The 14,336-nt window shown below is 41.4% G+C and overlaps 1 protein-coding gene across 1 annotated transcript; it reads right to left on the reverse strand.

Annotated features, from left to right (window-relative positions):
• Positions 1 to 2,453: 2,453 nt before the first annotated feature.
• ARPC3 (actin related protein 2/3 complex subunit 3) lies at positions 2,454 to 13,318 on the reverse strand. Its single transcript, XM_060118685.1, has 7 exons — positions 13,211 to 13,318; positions 10,607 to 10,706; positions 7,233 to 7,309; positions 5,197 to 5,265; positions 3,696 to 3,822; positions 3,245 to 3,339; positions 2,454 to 2,765 (listed from the first exon to the last, which is right to left on the reverse strand). The coding sequence occupies exons 1-7, from the start codon at positions 13,214 to 13,216 to the stop codon at positions 2,703 to 2,705; spliced, it is 537 nt and encodes a 178-aa protein (XP_059974668.1). The 5' UTR covers positions 13,217 to 13,318; the 3' UTR covers positions 2,454 to 2,702.
• Positions 13,319 to 14,336: the final 1,018 nt, after the last annotated feature.

Below are 14,336 nucleotides of genomic sequence, written 5' to 3' on the forward strand. Positions count from 1 at the left end.
TTTGACAAGGGAGCCAATACAATTCAAAGAGTAAAGAATAGTCTTTTCAACAGATGGTATTGGTGCCAATGGATAGTCACATGCAAAAGAAAAAAAGCTAGACCCCTATCTCACTTCACATACAAAAGTTAATTCAAAATGGATCAAAGAAGATTATACTTTCAGGGATCATATAGAATGGACCTGAGGACACGGGGAGGGAGAAGGGTAAGCTGGGATGAAGTGAGAGAGTGGCATGGACACATATACACTACCAAATGTAAAATAGCTAGCTAGTGGGAAGCAGCCACATAGCACAGGGAGATCAGCTCGGTGCTTTGTGTCCACCTAGAGGGGTGGGATAGGGAGGGTGGGAGGGAGACGCAAGGGGGAGGGGATATGGGGATATATGTATATGTATAGCTGATTCACTCTGTTATACAGCAGAAACTAACACACCATTGTAAAGCAATTATACTCCGATAAAGATGTTAAAAAAAAAATGGATCAAAGACCTAAAATTTCTTGTTACATTAAATTTCTTGTTACGTGAAAAAAAAAAAACCTAAATGCAAGAGCTAAAAGTATAAAATGCTTAGGAAACTTAGGTGTAAACTGACACTTTGGTATAGGTAATGGTCTTTTAGATATGACACCAAAAGCATAAGCGACCAAAGAAAACATAGACAAACGACATTTAACTAAAATTAAATATATCTCTGTGCTTCAAAAGACACAATCAAGAAAGTTAAAAAAAAAAAACAGGGACCTACTGTATAGCATAGGGAACTATACTCAGTGTCTTGCAATAACCTATAATGGAAAAGAATCTGAAAAAGTGTACTTTCCTGTACACGTGAAACTAACAAAACGTAAATTAACTACACTTCAATATAAAAAAAAAGATCTTCATGGGAAATAAACATTTCATTCATGGCAAAAAAAAAAAACCTATGGAATGGTAGAAAATTTCTGCAACTCATATATCTGCTATGGGTCTAGTATTCAGAATATATATAAAAAACCTACAACACAACAACAAAAAGACAAATCAAATAAAAAATGAGCATAGGATTTGAATAAACATTTCTTTAAAAAAGTTATATGAACAGTCAACATCCACATGAAAAGATGTTGAACATCATTAGCATTGGAGAAATACAAATGAAAACCACAATGAGATACTTCACACCCACTAGGATGGCTACAAACCAATAACAAGTGTTGGTGAGGACGTGGGGAAATCAGAAGCTTCATACACTGCTGGTGGGAACGTTAAATGGTGCAGCTGGCACAGCCTCTGTGGAAAAAAGAGTCTGGCGGTTCTTTAGAAAGTTAAATATAGCTATCATGTGACTCAGCAATTCCATTTCTAGGTATATAACCAAGAGAAATGGAAACGTTATGTCCACACAAAAACTTGTACATGAATGTTCTTGGCAGCACTGTTCATAACAGCCAAAAAAATGGAAGCAACTCTGATGTCCATACACTGATGAATGGATAAACAACATGGGGTCTATTCACACAATGGAATATTACTGAGCCATAAAAGGTAATGAAGTACTGATACAGGCTACAATATAGATGAACCTTGAAGATTATGCTGAGTAAAAGAAGCCAGACACAATAAGACAAATATTGTTTGATTGCAGTTATATGAGGTGCTGGGAAAAGGTAAATTCAGACACTGAAAGCAGATTAGAGGTCACCAGGAATTGGGGGTTACAGGTACCAGGGGTTTAATGGTTAGTGTTTCTGCTTAGGGTAACAAAAAAGTTTTGGAAGTAGATAGTGGTGATAGTGGTGCAACATTGTGTATGTAATTAATACCAGTGAATTATATACTTAAAAGTGGTTAAAACATAGTAAATGTTATATTTTACCACAATAAAAAAAAGAAAGAGGGCTTCCCTGGTGGCGCAGTGGTTGAGAGCCCGCCTGCCGATGCAGGGGACACGGGTTCGTGCCCCGGTCCAGGAGGATCCCACATGCCGCGGAGCGGCTGGGCCCGTGAGCCATGGCCGCTGAGCCTGCGCGTCCGGAGCCTGTGCTCCGTAACGGGAGAGGCCGCAGCGGTGAGAGGCCCACGTACCGCAAAAAAAAAAAAAAAAAAAAAAAGAAAAAAGAAAAAGGAATGAGGTACTGATATAACATTGACGAACCTTTTTTTTTTTTTTTTTTTTTTTTGCGGTACGCGGGCCTCTCACCGTTGTGGCCTCTCCCGTTGCGGAGCACAGGCTCCAGACACGCAGGCTCAGCAGACATGGCTCACGGGCCCAGCCGCTCCGCGGCATATGGGATCCTCCCAGACTGGGGCACGAACCCGTGTCCCCTGCATTGGCAGGTGGGCTCTCAACCACTGTGCCACCAGGGAAGTCCCCTGAATTATACACTTTAAAAGGGTGAATATTATCTCAAAAAAATTTTAAGTGAATGTCAAAGATAAGCAATGAAGTTTTTCTGACATGAAATGTTAGAAAATTTCTTTATTATTACTCATTAAGCACCAGCTTAATACTGCAGAAATTTCAAACCACCCGTCAACAACTCATTCTTCCCCACCCCACAGCCCCAAATTCTTGATAAACAGCTCTTCAAGTAAAGACACAATCTCTTCTCTCCTCTGTATAAAACTTTACGAAATAAAGGCAAAGAACTGTGTACATCTTGCTGTAAATGCTGCCCACAGCTGTGGAGACAGTGTCTGCCCAAGGCTCCCTTTACTGTCCAGGTCCTGAAAGACTCTTGTTCATGAATTGTCTCTTCACAAAGCAAGTCCACCACTAACAAGAGGGGACAAAACAGAATGATCAGTGGTGGTCAAATCACAATGCAAGTTCAAGGTAAGGTCAGAATATGAATTTACTTAATAACAAAACTTAATATTGGTCTGGCAGCCCTTATGTTATATAAACTCTTTGAAGGTACATAAAAAACTTTCCTCCCTTCCTCCCTCCCTTTCTTTTGGAGTGACTCACAGGTTAATCAAAATTACAACAACAAAATAAATGTAATACATTAAAGCTATCTCACACAAAAAAGCTGTTCTATGGGTTTACAATGCCCCAACGTAAGAATATACAAGCAAAATTTTTTACTACATGCAATTCATTATTCAGTGTGATTCAGTGAACTCCTACTATGTATAAGGCACCAACGTTAAGCAACACTGCAATGCAAAAACTAAAGACCAATGTGTGTAACAGTGGCTACTGGGTAAAAGGTGATTTATCAATTAAATAAACAAAGAAAAGAGTTTTACCTTGCTGGGTTTATCATTCTGAGGGTCAAAAACTTTCTCACAAAGTCTCAGTCCAGTCTCTTGCCTCAGCTGTTGTAAGTAGGCCCTCATCACTTCTAAAATCAAGAGCAGGTAGAACAATAAAAAGCTGTATTTGAGAAAGCATCCCAAATGGGCTGGCTACTGATCTCAACATTGACCTTGGCAATACATTTCAATACCTTCGAACAGGATAAGAAATAGAAACGACAGTTCAAATGGTTTTATAACTATACTCATTTTGGTCCAAAAGATTCTCCACATGTCATGCTTGTTGCCAAGGATCTTTTGTGAGAGTGAGTAGTAAGATAATGTACGGGCTAAAGATTCCACTCTCAATCTGTACACCAGTCAAGGCAAGAAAAGGAGGGGAGTTAAAAATCCAGTGGAGAAAATCTTGTGCCATATAGTAAGGTAGAGATGTTGTTCTTACCATCTTCCTGTTTGTTTGCAGGTTTGGCGTAAATTGCATTAAGTGGAAAACCAGGCTCTCCGGGAATGGGAAAATTAGTGATTCCCAGTGTATACATTTCTTTCTCGCCTTGGCTTTTAGAATTGCACTTAAAAAAAAAAAAATTATATACACAAACATATAAGGGAAAAAGGATAGTAATATCCAATTTTCAGTTTTTTATCTAAGTAGCCACGTCTGGGGTTATGTTTTTGGTGCCCTTTTGCAATCTGGTGAAGCCTGTAGGCCCCTTCTCAGATAAATGTTTTTTTTTTTTCTGGTACGTGGGCTTCTCACTGTTGTGGCCTCTCCCGTTGCGTAGCACAGGCTCCGGACGTGCAGGCTCAGTGGCCATGGCTCACGGGCCTAGCCACTCCGCGGCATGTGGGATCTTCCCAGACCGGGTCACGAACCCGTGTCCCCTGCATCGGAAGGCAGACTCTCAACCACTGCGTCACCAGGGAAGCCCCAGACTAATGTTTTAAATGAATAAGATATTACAGAACTACAAAAGAAACCAATTATAGTGAAATACAATAATTACAATATTAAAATATCAAATTTATGACAGTCATACATGTGCTTCTTTATTAATGTGCTAAATAACAAGACCCAGCAGTGGGCTTAACAACTAAATTTTGAAGTAGTAATGAATGTAAACAAAATTTCAAAATATCTTCAACTCTAAATGTAATATGAAAATGTTGGGGACTTCCCTGGTGGCGCAGTGGTTAAGAATCTGCCTGCCAATGCAGGGGACATGGGTTCGATCCCTAATCCGGGAAGATCCCACATGCCGTGAAGCAACTAAGCCCGTGTGCCACAACTACTGAGCCTGAGCTCCAGAGTCTGCGAGCCACAACTACTGAGCCCACGCACCTAGAGCCCGTGCTCTGCAACAAGAGAAGCCACTGCAGTGAGAAGCCCGTGCACCACAACGAAGAGTAGCCCTTGCTCGCTGCAACTAGAGAAAGCCCACACGCAGCAAGGAAGACCCAACACAGTCAAAAATAAATAAATAAATAAATTTATTTAAAAAGAAAATGCTACAGAAAGTCACAGGTATTGCTAATACTACTGTGGATGCTGCCTACATTAATTATTAAAGTAAATGCAAAATTTCAGTTAGAGATTAGTGAAAAGAAAGATGTAATCTTTTCTCCACTCAAGTTCATGGAACCTTGAATTCTATCCTTGGACCCCAGGTTAAGAACCCTTGAGCCAAGGGCTTAAAAGGGAATTTTTTGGTCAAGATTTCTGTCTTGGGAAAACATATGCAAAGCCTTAAAACACCACTGCCCTTATCTTCTCATTAGTCAACTACAGTATAAGTTTAGAGATCTACATTCAGATTTTCCAGATTTTCCTCTCAAGTCCACACTCTAAGTCAGAGGAAATATTTTCTACTTGTCCTTAAAGTCTCAACAAGTCTAAATACCTATTAATTTGTGTTCCTGACAAATGATCATCAAAGTTTAATTACCTTTTGGAGTTTCTTTAGACACTCAGAAATGTAGAGAGTTATATATATCAAGGTCCTATCAGCTTCATTCTATGGGAAGAAAACAAAACTTAAAACAGTTCTGATCAAAACCTAATAATTATGTGCAATAAATGAATTCAATCTTTGTCTTTTGATTTATCAACTGAAAACTGTGAAAGCATAGTTACGACAGCATCAAAAATTCCCATTCTCAGGCTTCTCTGGTGACGCAGAGGTTAAGAATCTGCCTGCCAATGCAGGGGACACGGGTTCGAGCCTTGGTCCAGGAAGATTCCTCATCCTGCGGAGCAGCTAAGCCTGTGTGCCACAACTACTGAGCCTGTGCTCTAGTGCCCGTGAGCCACAACTACTGAAGCCCACGTACCTAGAGCCCATGCTCCACAACAAGAGAAGCCACCGCAATGAGGCCCATGCACTGCAACGAAGAGTAGCCCCTGCTCGCCGCAACTAGAGAAAGCCCGTGCACAGCAATGAAGACCCAATGCAGCCAAAAATAATAAAAATAAAATAAATTAATTAAAAATACATAAAATATTTTTTAAAATTCCCATTCTCCGCATGCCATCTTCTCAAGCCCCCTTTCTGTCTGCCCCTGGGGAGGGAGCCACCAGCTTCCACCCTGAGTTTGTGTGGCTGCCCCTGTTTTCCTCAGCTCCCCTCGCCCTTGGGTTCCTGAAGAGTTGTGCCAAAAGCCCCTCATTCTGTGTAGGAAGGAGAGTTAACAAAGCCTCCTGGAAAACCTGAGATGAACCATACGGCTGGCTAATCTTTAAAAACTTTTTCACTTCAGGATCTCTGCCAAGAACAGAAACATTTATGACTCTAAAGGAGGAAGCAATTATTTCACAAGTGACTTGTTCTTGAAGAGCTCCATTAGCCCAACTCTTGACCTAACCCAAAGGAAAAATGTGGAGAAGACAAATGGATGCTAATCAAATGTGGCACATACTTCATGTCAAACTTTACACAGATTTATAAGTTTAAAGAAACAAACTACACTTTTCCCTATTTTTAAGATTATATGATATTTGAGAGAGAATGAAATGTGGCAGAATTTTAATTACAAACGCCACACTTAAGACCATGCATTAGATACAGAAACATCTATAACATCACAGAATGTTTAGACCACAGTTTATAGACCAAGAGTCTACAAATAAAGATTTCACACCCTGCTTGATTCCGAGAGATTAAAGTTTGGCAAGGAGTTGAAGTTCCATATTCTAGAACACTATCAAGAAGATTTATTGACATTCCTTGTAACTTGCTCATAGCAGCATCTCAGAGAACTTCCTTTTCCATTCCCCCCCTCCTTTTCTGCCCCCACCTCACTTCTGCCTTCCTCCTGAGCTCACAAGAACTAAGAGCAGAAGGGAAGAAATGGAGGTTGAGGGAAGGGTCCAGGTCATTGAATTTTCTTTATCTCTCCATCTTAGGTCCAGGACATAGAAGTATATTAAAAAAGTAACATAGCATGCAGAATTTTTTGGTTTTGGACTGTCATACAGTAGGTGCTTAATATTGTTGAATAAATATAAATAAGTGTCTAGACCATGGGCTGGTAAATTTCCTCTGTACAGGACCAGATAGCAAGTATTGTAAGCTTTGTGGGCCATAGTCTCTGTCACAACTACTCAACTCAGCTATTGTGGCATGTAAGCAGCCACAGATGATATATAAACAAATGCACGTGGCTATGTTCCAATAAAAGTTTGTTTACAAAAAGAAGTGGTGGGCCAGATTTGGCCCTCATGCTTTAGTTTGCCAACCCATGGTGTAGACCTTGGAGGAAGAATGAGGAACTAACACTGATACAGAATTAGGCACTGTTCTGGATTTTTAAAATCACACAATCTCATTTCATTTAATTTATTCCTTACATCAACCCTGACTGCCAGGTTGATACTATCCCCATCAGAAAACTAAATTAAAGAGTAAAAGCTCTATACAACATTGTAAATCACCTATACTCCAAGAAAAATTTTTAAAAAAAGAGTAAAAGCTCTGTACTTTACCTTAATTTCATAGTTTTTGAAGAAGACATTGGCCTTGAAGTAATAGATAGCTTCATCCACAATATCTGTATCTTTTGCTAAGCAGGACACAAGGGGAATAAGGCAGAAAACATTAGCCAAATGTAAAACATAACTTCTAAAAAAGCTATAAAGAGGGGCTTCCCTGGTGGCGCAGTGGTTAAGAATCCGTCTGCCAACACAGGGGACATGCGTTCGAGCCCTGGTCCAGGAAGATCCCACATCCTGTGGAGCTACTGAGCACATGTGCCACAACTACTGAGCCTGCGCTCTAGGTCCCGCAAGCCACAACTACTGAAGCCCGCGTGTCACAGCTACTGAAGCCTGCACGCCTAGAGCCTGTGCTCCGCAACAAGAGAAGCCATTGCAATGAGAAGCCCTCCCACTGCAACGAAGAGTAGCCCCCGCTTGCCGCAACTACAGAAAGCCTGCGCACAGCAACGAAGACCCAACACAGCCAAAAAGTAAATAAATAAAATAAATGTATAAATAAATAAATAAAAATTAAAAAGCTATCAAGAAAAAAATTATTCAAGCTCAACAGTCAAGGGTTTTGGAGTTTTATAAAATAAGATGAGGGTACTGAAATATAAAGTCTTCAGAAACAATTTCTAGAAAAATAAGCATCATTTATTCTTATAGCTTTATTGTTTTACAAAAATTATACATGCCCATTAGAGAAACTAATTAATCAATATAGAAAAAAAACTTAACTGTCACCCTAATCTCACTACCCAGAAATAACTACTATCAACATTTGGTGAACATCACTCCAGACATTTCTCAATACATTTATAAAAACAGACTGAGACAGTCGATTGGGATTGACATATATACACTAATATGTATAAAATAGATAAGTAATAAGAACCTGCTGTATAAATTAATTAATTAATTAATTAAAAAAAAAAAAGACTGAGACAGGGACTTCCCTGGTGGTCCAGTGGCTAAGACTCCATGCTCCCAATGCAGGAGGCCTGGATTTGATCCCTGGTTAAGGAACTAGATCCAACATGCATGCCTCAACTAAAGACCCTGTGTGCTGCAACTAAGACCCGGAGCAGCCAAATAAATAAATTAAAAAAAAAAAAAAAGACTGAAACATAGACTAACTTTAATAAAATGCTTTTTAAAAAATACAGAGTACTGAATATAATTTTATTTGACCTTACATACTATAGCTTTAGATAAAAAACTCTTAACTGTCATTTAGGAACACACTGGGATTCACACATACATCTTTCTTTTTACGAAAACTGACTTCAAATATATTTGTACAAGCTGTTCAGATGGCTAGAGACTGAGAAAAGCCAGAAGTACTGTTGTAACAAAGACAGATCTCATTACAAAATTTCTTTGGCTTTTTTTTGGGTTTTCCTTTTTTTTTTTTTTAATTTTAAAAAGGTCAAAATCCCAGGGTCTTGATATCCAACAGCTGGTTTCAGCAATGCAGAAATGGTTATTTATATTTCTCATCCCTGACTTCTATCCCTCTCACACAGCAGAAATGCAAAGCAATTCTGAAGTTTTGGTACTCTGAAGAATTTCAACAGAATTCTTTTTTTTTTTTCCCTTCCTTTTTAAAAAAAAATTTTTGGCTTCGCAGCACAGCCTATGGGATCTTAGTTCCCCAACCAGGAATCAAACCCATTCCCCCTGTAGTGGAAGCACGGAATCTTAACCACTGGACCACCAGGGAAGTCCACAACAGAAATTCTAACTCTAGACTTGTGTTCCCTGCAATCTATTTTCTTATCTGCAAAAAGGAAACTTCCTCAGATGATCCAAACAGCGCTTACAAGAGCCAGCTAGTTCTAAATGTCACATTGCAGGGAGGGGGAGGAGGCTAGACTATAGGATTTAGAACCTAGAAGAGTGTTTGGCACATAAAAGGTGTTCAAAAGATATTTGTTGAGGGCTTCCCTGGGGTGGCACAGTGGTTGAGAGTCCGCCTGCCGATGCAGGGGACACGGGTTCATGCCCCGGTCCGGGAGAATCCCACATGCCACGGAGTGGCTGGGCCCGTGAGCCATGGCCGCTGGGCCTGCGCGTCCGGAGCCTGTGCTCCGCAACGGGAGAGGCCACAGCAGTGAGAGGCCCGCGTACCGCAAAAAAAAAAAAAAGATATTTGTTGGATCTAAGTAATTAGATTAATGTTAACAGTTACTTAGTCTACAGCACAGGCTTATACTTCTCCATAATTCCAATTCAGTCCTAATCCAGCCCCCAGGGAAGAGTTAAGAAGTCACTTTTTATCTACAGAAATCATGGAGTTCTGGTTTATTGGGGTCCCATTCTCCCTCAAGGGCCCAAGAATTGCAAAGGTGGTAATTAGATTTACTCCATCCTTGGTCAACTGCATCTTCTGATATATAATATGGTATTTTGTAACGATCTGAGAAGAGCTCTGGGCCAACACTGATTCTTATTCTTCCTTTGCACTGTAATTCTTTTACATTATTTTTTCTCTTTTTGGTCTGCTTTTTCCCACTGCTCCTTTTTTTTCATCTCAGAACAAGTAAACAGTGTGGTGACTCACCAAATTTATTAAGTTTACTGAGCTTTCAAATGGTGTTGAAAACAAAATTAAGAGGAAGTCAAGTCAAATAATCTGGCAGAAGAATGGAGACAGGGTCAGTACAAAATTAGTAATACAAACTATGGTCTTGGAAACCATGAATGGAACTCAGTGCAGGCCTTTCCTGGGTTCAGGGAAACCGTGTCTAATATAATACAAATTACACTGTTGGCAGAACATCTCAGAATGTGTCAGAAGAGTCTCAGATAGCATCTGAAATGAACGAAGCTTTCTGAACAGGAAAGAAAATGGCTCACCCTCGCAAAAAAAAAAAAAAAAAAATGAGTACCAAGAAAGAAAGTAAAGATATAACGTTCAAGAAGCAAGAGAAGAAATTAGTAAACAGGACACTTAAGATTGAGGTATTGCTGAAAACTGAGATCCTGAAGAATGGACAAAGAAAGTAGATTTAAATAAGGAAGAGGTTAAAATACATTTTCTTTTTTCCAGCTTGATGACAGAGAAAGGAGGGAGACATGGCGTTCTACAGAAGTAGCAGCATTAGATTAGTTTTTAAGAAATGACAGTGATGATAGGAAGAGTGTCGAGAATTAAGCACATTTCCTCTTCCCTCTCAACAAAATATCCTGGAGAAATTGGCAGCAATAATACAGTTTCTTGTTAAATGCAACATATACTCATTATCTGAAAAGGTCTAGAGCACAATATCCCCCAAGCAAACAGAAAATACAAGAGCAACCTGAGACAGAATTTCCTTGATTTGATAATGTCAGAGGGTTTCATACCAAAATCTGAAAATAATGGAGCTTCGACTTACTCTCTCTAGGGGCGGGTCCTTTGAACTGACTTCTGATAGGCAACAGTGCCATGTTTCCAATGAGTTTCGTGTCAGGGTCCATGAGGGAAGAGTGGTAAGCCTGTAGTGGCAAGCCAGGTAAGAACACAAAAGCAGAAAGAGAGCAAATGTCAGCAGGGCAAACAAGTACATTTCCCTAAAGGAAAAAAAGACTAACTTATCCAAGATTAACTGGCTCATGAAGACTGACTATTCGCAGCAGGAGAGGCCACAACAGTGAGAGGTCCGCGTACCGCAAAAAAAAAAAAAAAAAAAGTGTTTGGGGCTTCCCTGGTGGCGCAGTGGTTGAGAGTCTGCCTGCCGATGCAGGGGACGCGGGTTTGTGCCCCGGTCTGGGAGGATCCCACATGCCGCGGAGCGGCTGGGCCCGTGAGCCATGGCCGCTGGGCCTGCGCGTCCGGAGCCTGTGCTCCGCAACGGGGGAGGCCACAACAGTGAGAAGCCCGTATACTGATAAAAAAAATAAAAAAAAAAAAAAAAAAAAAAAGACTGACTATTAAATTTTGAGAAAATTTGAGGCAAGCTGGTTGCTGAACACAGCCATTATTAAAAATGAAATTATATAAATGTACAATTACATAAATTATATTAAAAACAAAGGTAATAAATACTTGAAATTTATTACTCCCTATTTAAAAAATTTATTTTTAATATGATCTTAAGCTTATTTATGTCTTTTGTATCTTTATGGTGGAAATACTATATAATGAGGTGCTAATGTGCATCTCTTCCAGTTCCACATTCACTGACACCACATTGGTAACTGGTGGAGTATTTACACTATAGAAATAGGCAAACACTATATAAATCAGGGGTACCCAGCCCCCAGCTGTTGTTAAACAACAACCCAAGCACTGGCTCTTCAGCTCTGCCACTTGCTGGCTTTATGCCTTTTGACCAAGACATCACTTTTCTTCTCTTAGCCTATTTCCAAATTTGTAAAATGAAAAGATACATATTTGCTTTCAGTGGGTGGATGGGAGTTAAAGGAGGAGGGGGAAAAATCATATTTATGAGAGCAATTTATAGGCTGATTTCTAGTTCTGCTTTTTACAAGATGTCTGGCTTTTTGTAAGACAACATGGGCCCCATTCATTTATTCATTCATTCATTCATCAAAAGATTCCTAAGCACCTTCTGTGTGCAAGGCATGCGGATCCAATGGCATGCAAGGCCACTATGGGCTCTGTCCTTGAAGAATTTTCAGGTGAATGGAGAAGACAGACATTAAGTCTGTCTTCTTAAGAGCACCCGGACAGGGGAAGTCCAGGTGCTCTATGTGCAACTGGAATGATGAGCACAAGGCTTTAATATTCTGGTAAAATCTGGCTTTATCAAGATTTACTAGTGTGCAGCCTTGGGCAAGTTACTTAACTTCTCTGAGCCTCAGTTTCCTCTTTTGCAAAATGAGAAAACAATAACATATCTACTTGATAGAGTCACTGTGAGGATTAAATGGGATAATTTATATAAAGTGTGTAGCTCAGGGCCTGCCTGGCATACATCAGGAGTCAAATGGTGGCTATGAGGTCCATAAAAATACGTATCGATAACTATGGTTTGCTCCTTTTTACTACAGATATGCTTCATCTAAACAAGCCTCTATCCTCCCCTTCACCAGCTATACTGTCTTGTTACCTATCTATTTCCTTCATGGCATTTGTCATTATCTGAAACAATCTCCTTTATTTTATTTGTATTTACATGCCTATTGTCGGTCTCCCCATTAGAATGTAAACTCCTTAAGAACAGTGATTTGTTGGCCTTATTCACTGCTGTCACAGTGCTTGGCATGCAGCAGGTACTCAGTAATGTTTGTCCTATGATAATCACATGTTATTGAACCTCTTTTTTCCTCATCTGCAAAATGGAGACCATGATGGTGATAAATCTACTCCAGAGACTGGCTGTCAGAACTTAAGAGCAACCAAACCACCATCAATTTTTACTCCCACTCTGATGCACGCGAAAACAGAAACATCTGGAAACCGGGCGCGGACCTTGGGTCTGCTCTGAGAGCCCTAAACCCAGCGGCGCAGGGGTGGCCGCCACTACCCGGGTGACAGGGGAGGAGTCCGCGAAGTGGGGTCTCACAGATGACAAGCAGCTTAAGAGACCCGCCCCCAGAGGCGGAGGAGGAAGTGGGCCTGCAGGAAAAAAAGCAGAAGCCGAACACTAGACTTGCGATATGAAAAATTAAAAGGGCAGCCCTGGCCTTCGCGGCTCTAGTGAGGCTTTGGGAACCCTGCTGGAGTCGGAGGGAGGCAGAAAGGGCGAGAAAAGGGGTCGGGATTGGAGATGAAAGGGCAGAAGAACTGAGGCAGTCTCCTCAGCACGCCCGGGATCTCTAGCCCACTTTGCCGCGCCCCGGTCCTCCAAGCCCGGTCTACAGCCCCGGGCCGCCCGAATCCTACAGGGGCCGGCCCGCTCCTCTCGCCTCTCCCCTTCTCAGGCCCCTGCTTTCTCTCTGCCCCCCTCGGCCCGCTTTTCTCAGCGCACCCACGACTTATCGCCACTTTCCCAAATCCCCGCCTTCTCCCAACACCCCCAGCTCGGCCCCTTTACCGGCATCTTGGAGGCGCCCGGGTTTCAACCCCGATGAGAAGGATCTGGTTAGAGCGCGGCGCTTCCGGTCTGGCAGCCCGGGCGGGGTAGGCGGAAGTGAGCCGGAAGGGGAGGGCGGGGGCACGACGCCGCGCTTCCGGCCTTGCTGTTCGCGGCTAGCTGTTGCGGCTGCGCGGATATGAAGGGGCATCAGGGGGCGCCCGAGCCTTAGGCATGGGCTCTGAGTGTCGCGCATGCGTGAGGTGTGGGCAAAAATGGAGATGGATCTCGGGGTTTACTGAATCCCAGTGATAAATCACCACCTCCTTTGTTTTTCCTTAAAGATCACCCTTTCAGTGCAGCATTCCTTGGGGCACACTATCTTAAATTCAGTCCCACTTCACTCCCCTCTTTTTCCTTAGTTCTGATTCTTTTTAGTTTACTTCTGTTTTGTCTCCCCCTCTCCATGTGAACGTCGACAAGGATTGTGTTTTGTTCACTGCTATATCCCTATGCCGATAACAGTGATGGTACATGGTAAGCATCAATAATACTTGCTGAGTGAAAGGATGAACTCAGTCCACTGATTTTAAAAACGGAGAAAGGATCACAGTGAGAAGGGATTTGTGTATTACTCTTGTGTGATTATGTGCTGCAATTCTTTGTGTAATGGTTGAGAAAATGGACCCTGGGTTTGAATACAGCTCCAAGATTTATTGGCTGTGTAACTCCGGGCAAGTTAACCTCTCTGTGCCTCAGTTCTTTGTCTGAAAATGGAGATAACAGTACTTACCTCAGTTTTCTGAGGATGAAACGAATTGCATGTAAAGTGCTTTGAAATTACACGCCCGGAACATACTAAAAGCTCAGGAATTCTTAACCTTTTACGCCTCCGGATAAAAGCCAAGGTCATTGCTGCTTCTGGCCATTTCTTCTGCCAGTGCCTCAAACTAGATTACTTTGTCCCATGTTCCCACAACTGATTTCTTATTTACATCTCTGGGCAAATTGCACCTTTTAGGGGGAGACTTATTTGACGGGCATGCAAAGTAGCCCCACAGTCACTCTCCATTTCATTACTGTTTTCTTCACATTCCTTATCAGAGGTTTCCTTGTTTATGGTTAGACTTAAGGGCCCAGCATATCA

The sequence above is a fragment of the Mesoplodon densirostris genome, chromosome 15, assembly GCF_025265405.1.
Source record: "Mesoplodon densirostris isolate mMesDen1 chromosome 15, mMesDen1 primary haplotype, whole genome shotgun sequence".
Taxonomy (NCBI): domain Eukaryota; kingdom Metazoa; phylum Chordata; class Mammalia; order Artiodactyla; family Ziphiidae; genus Mesoplodon; species Mesoplodon densirostris.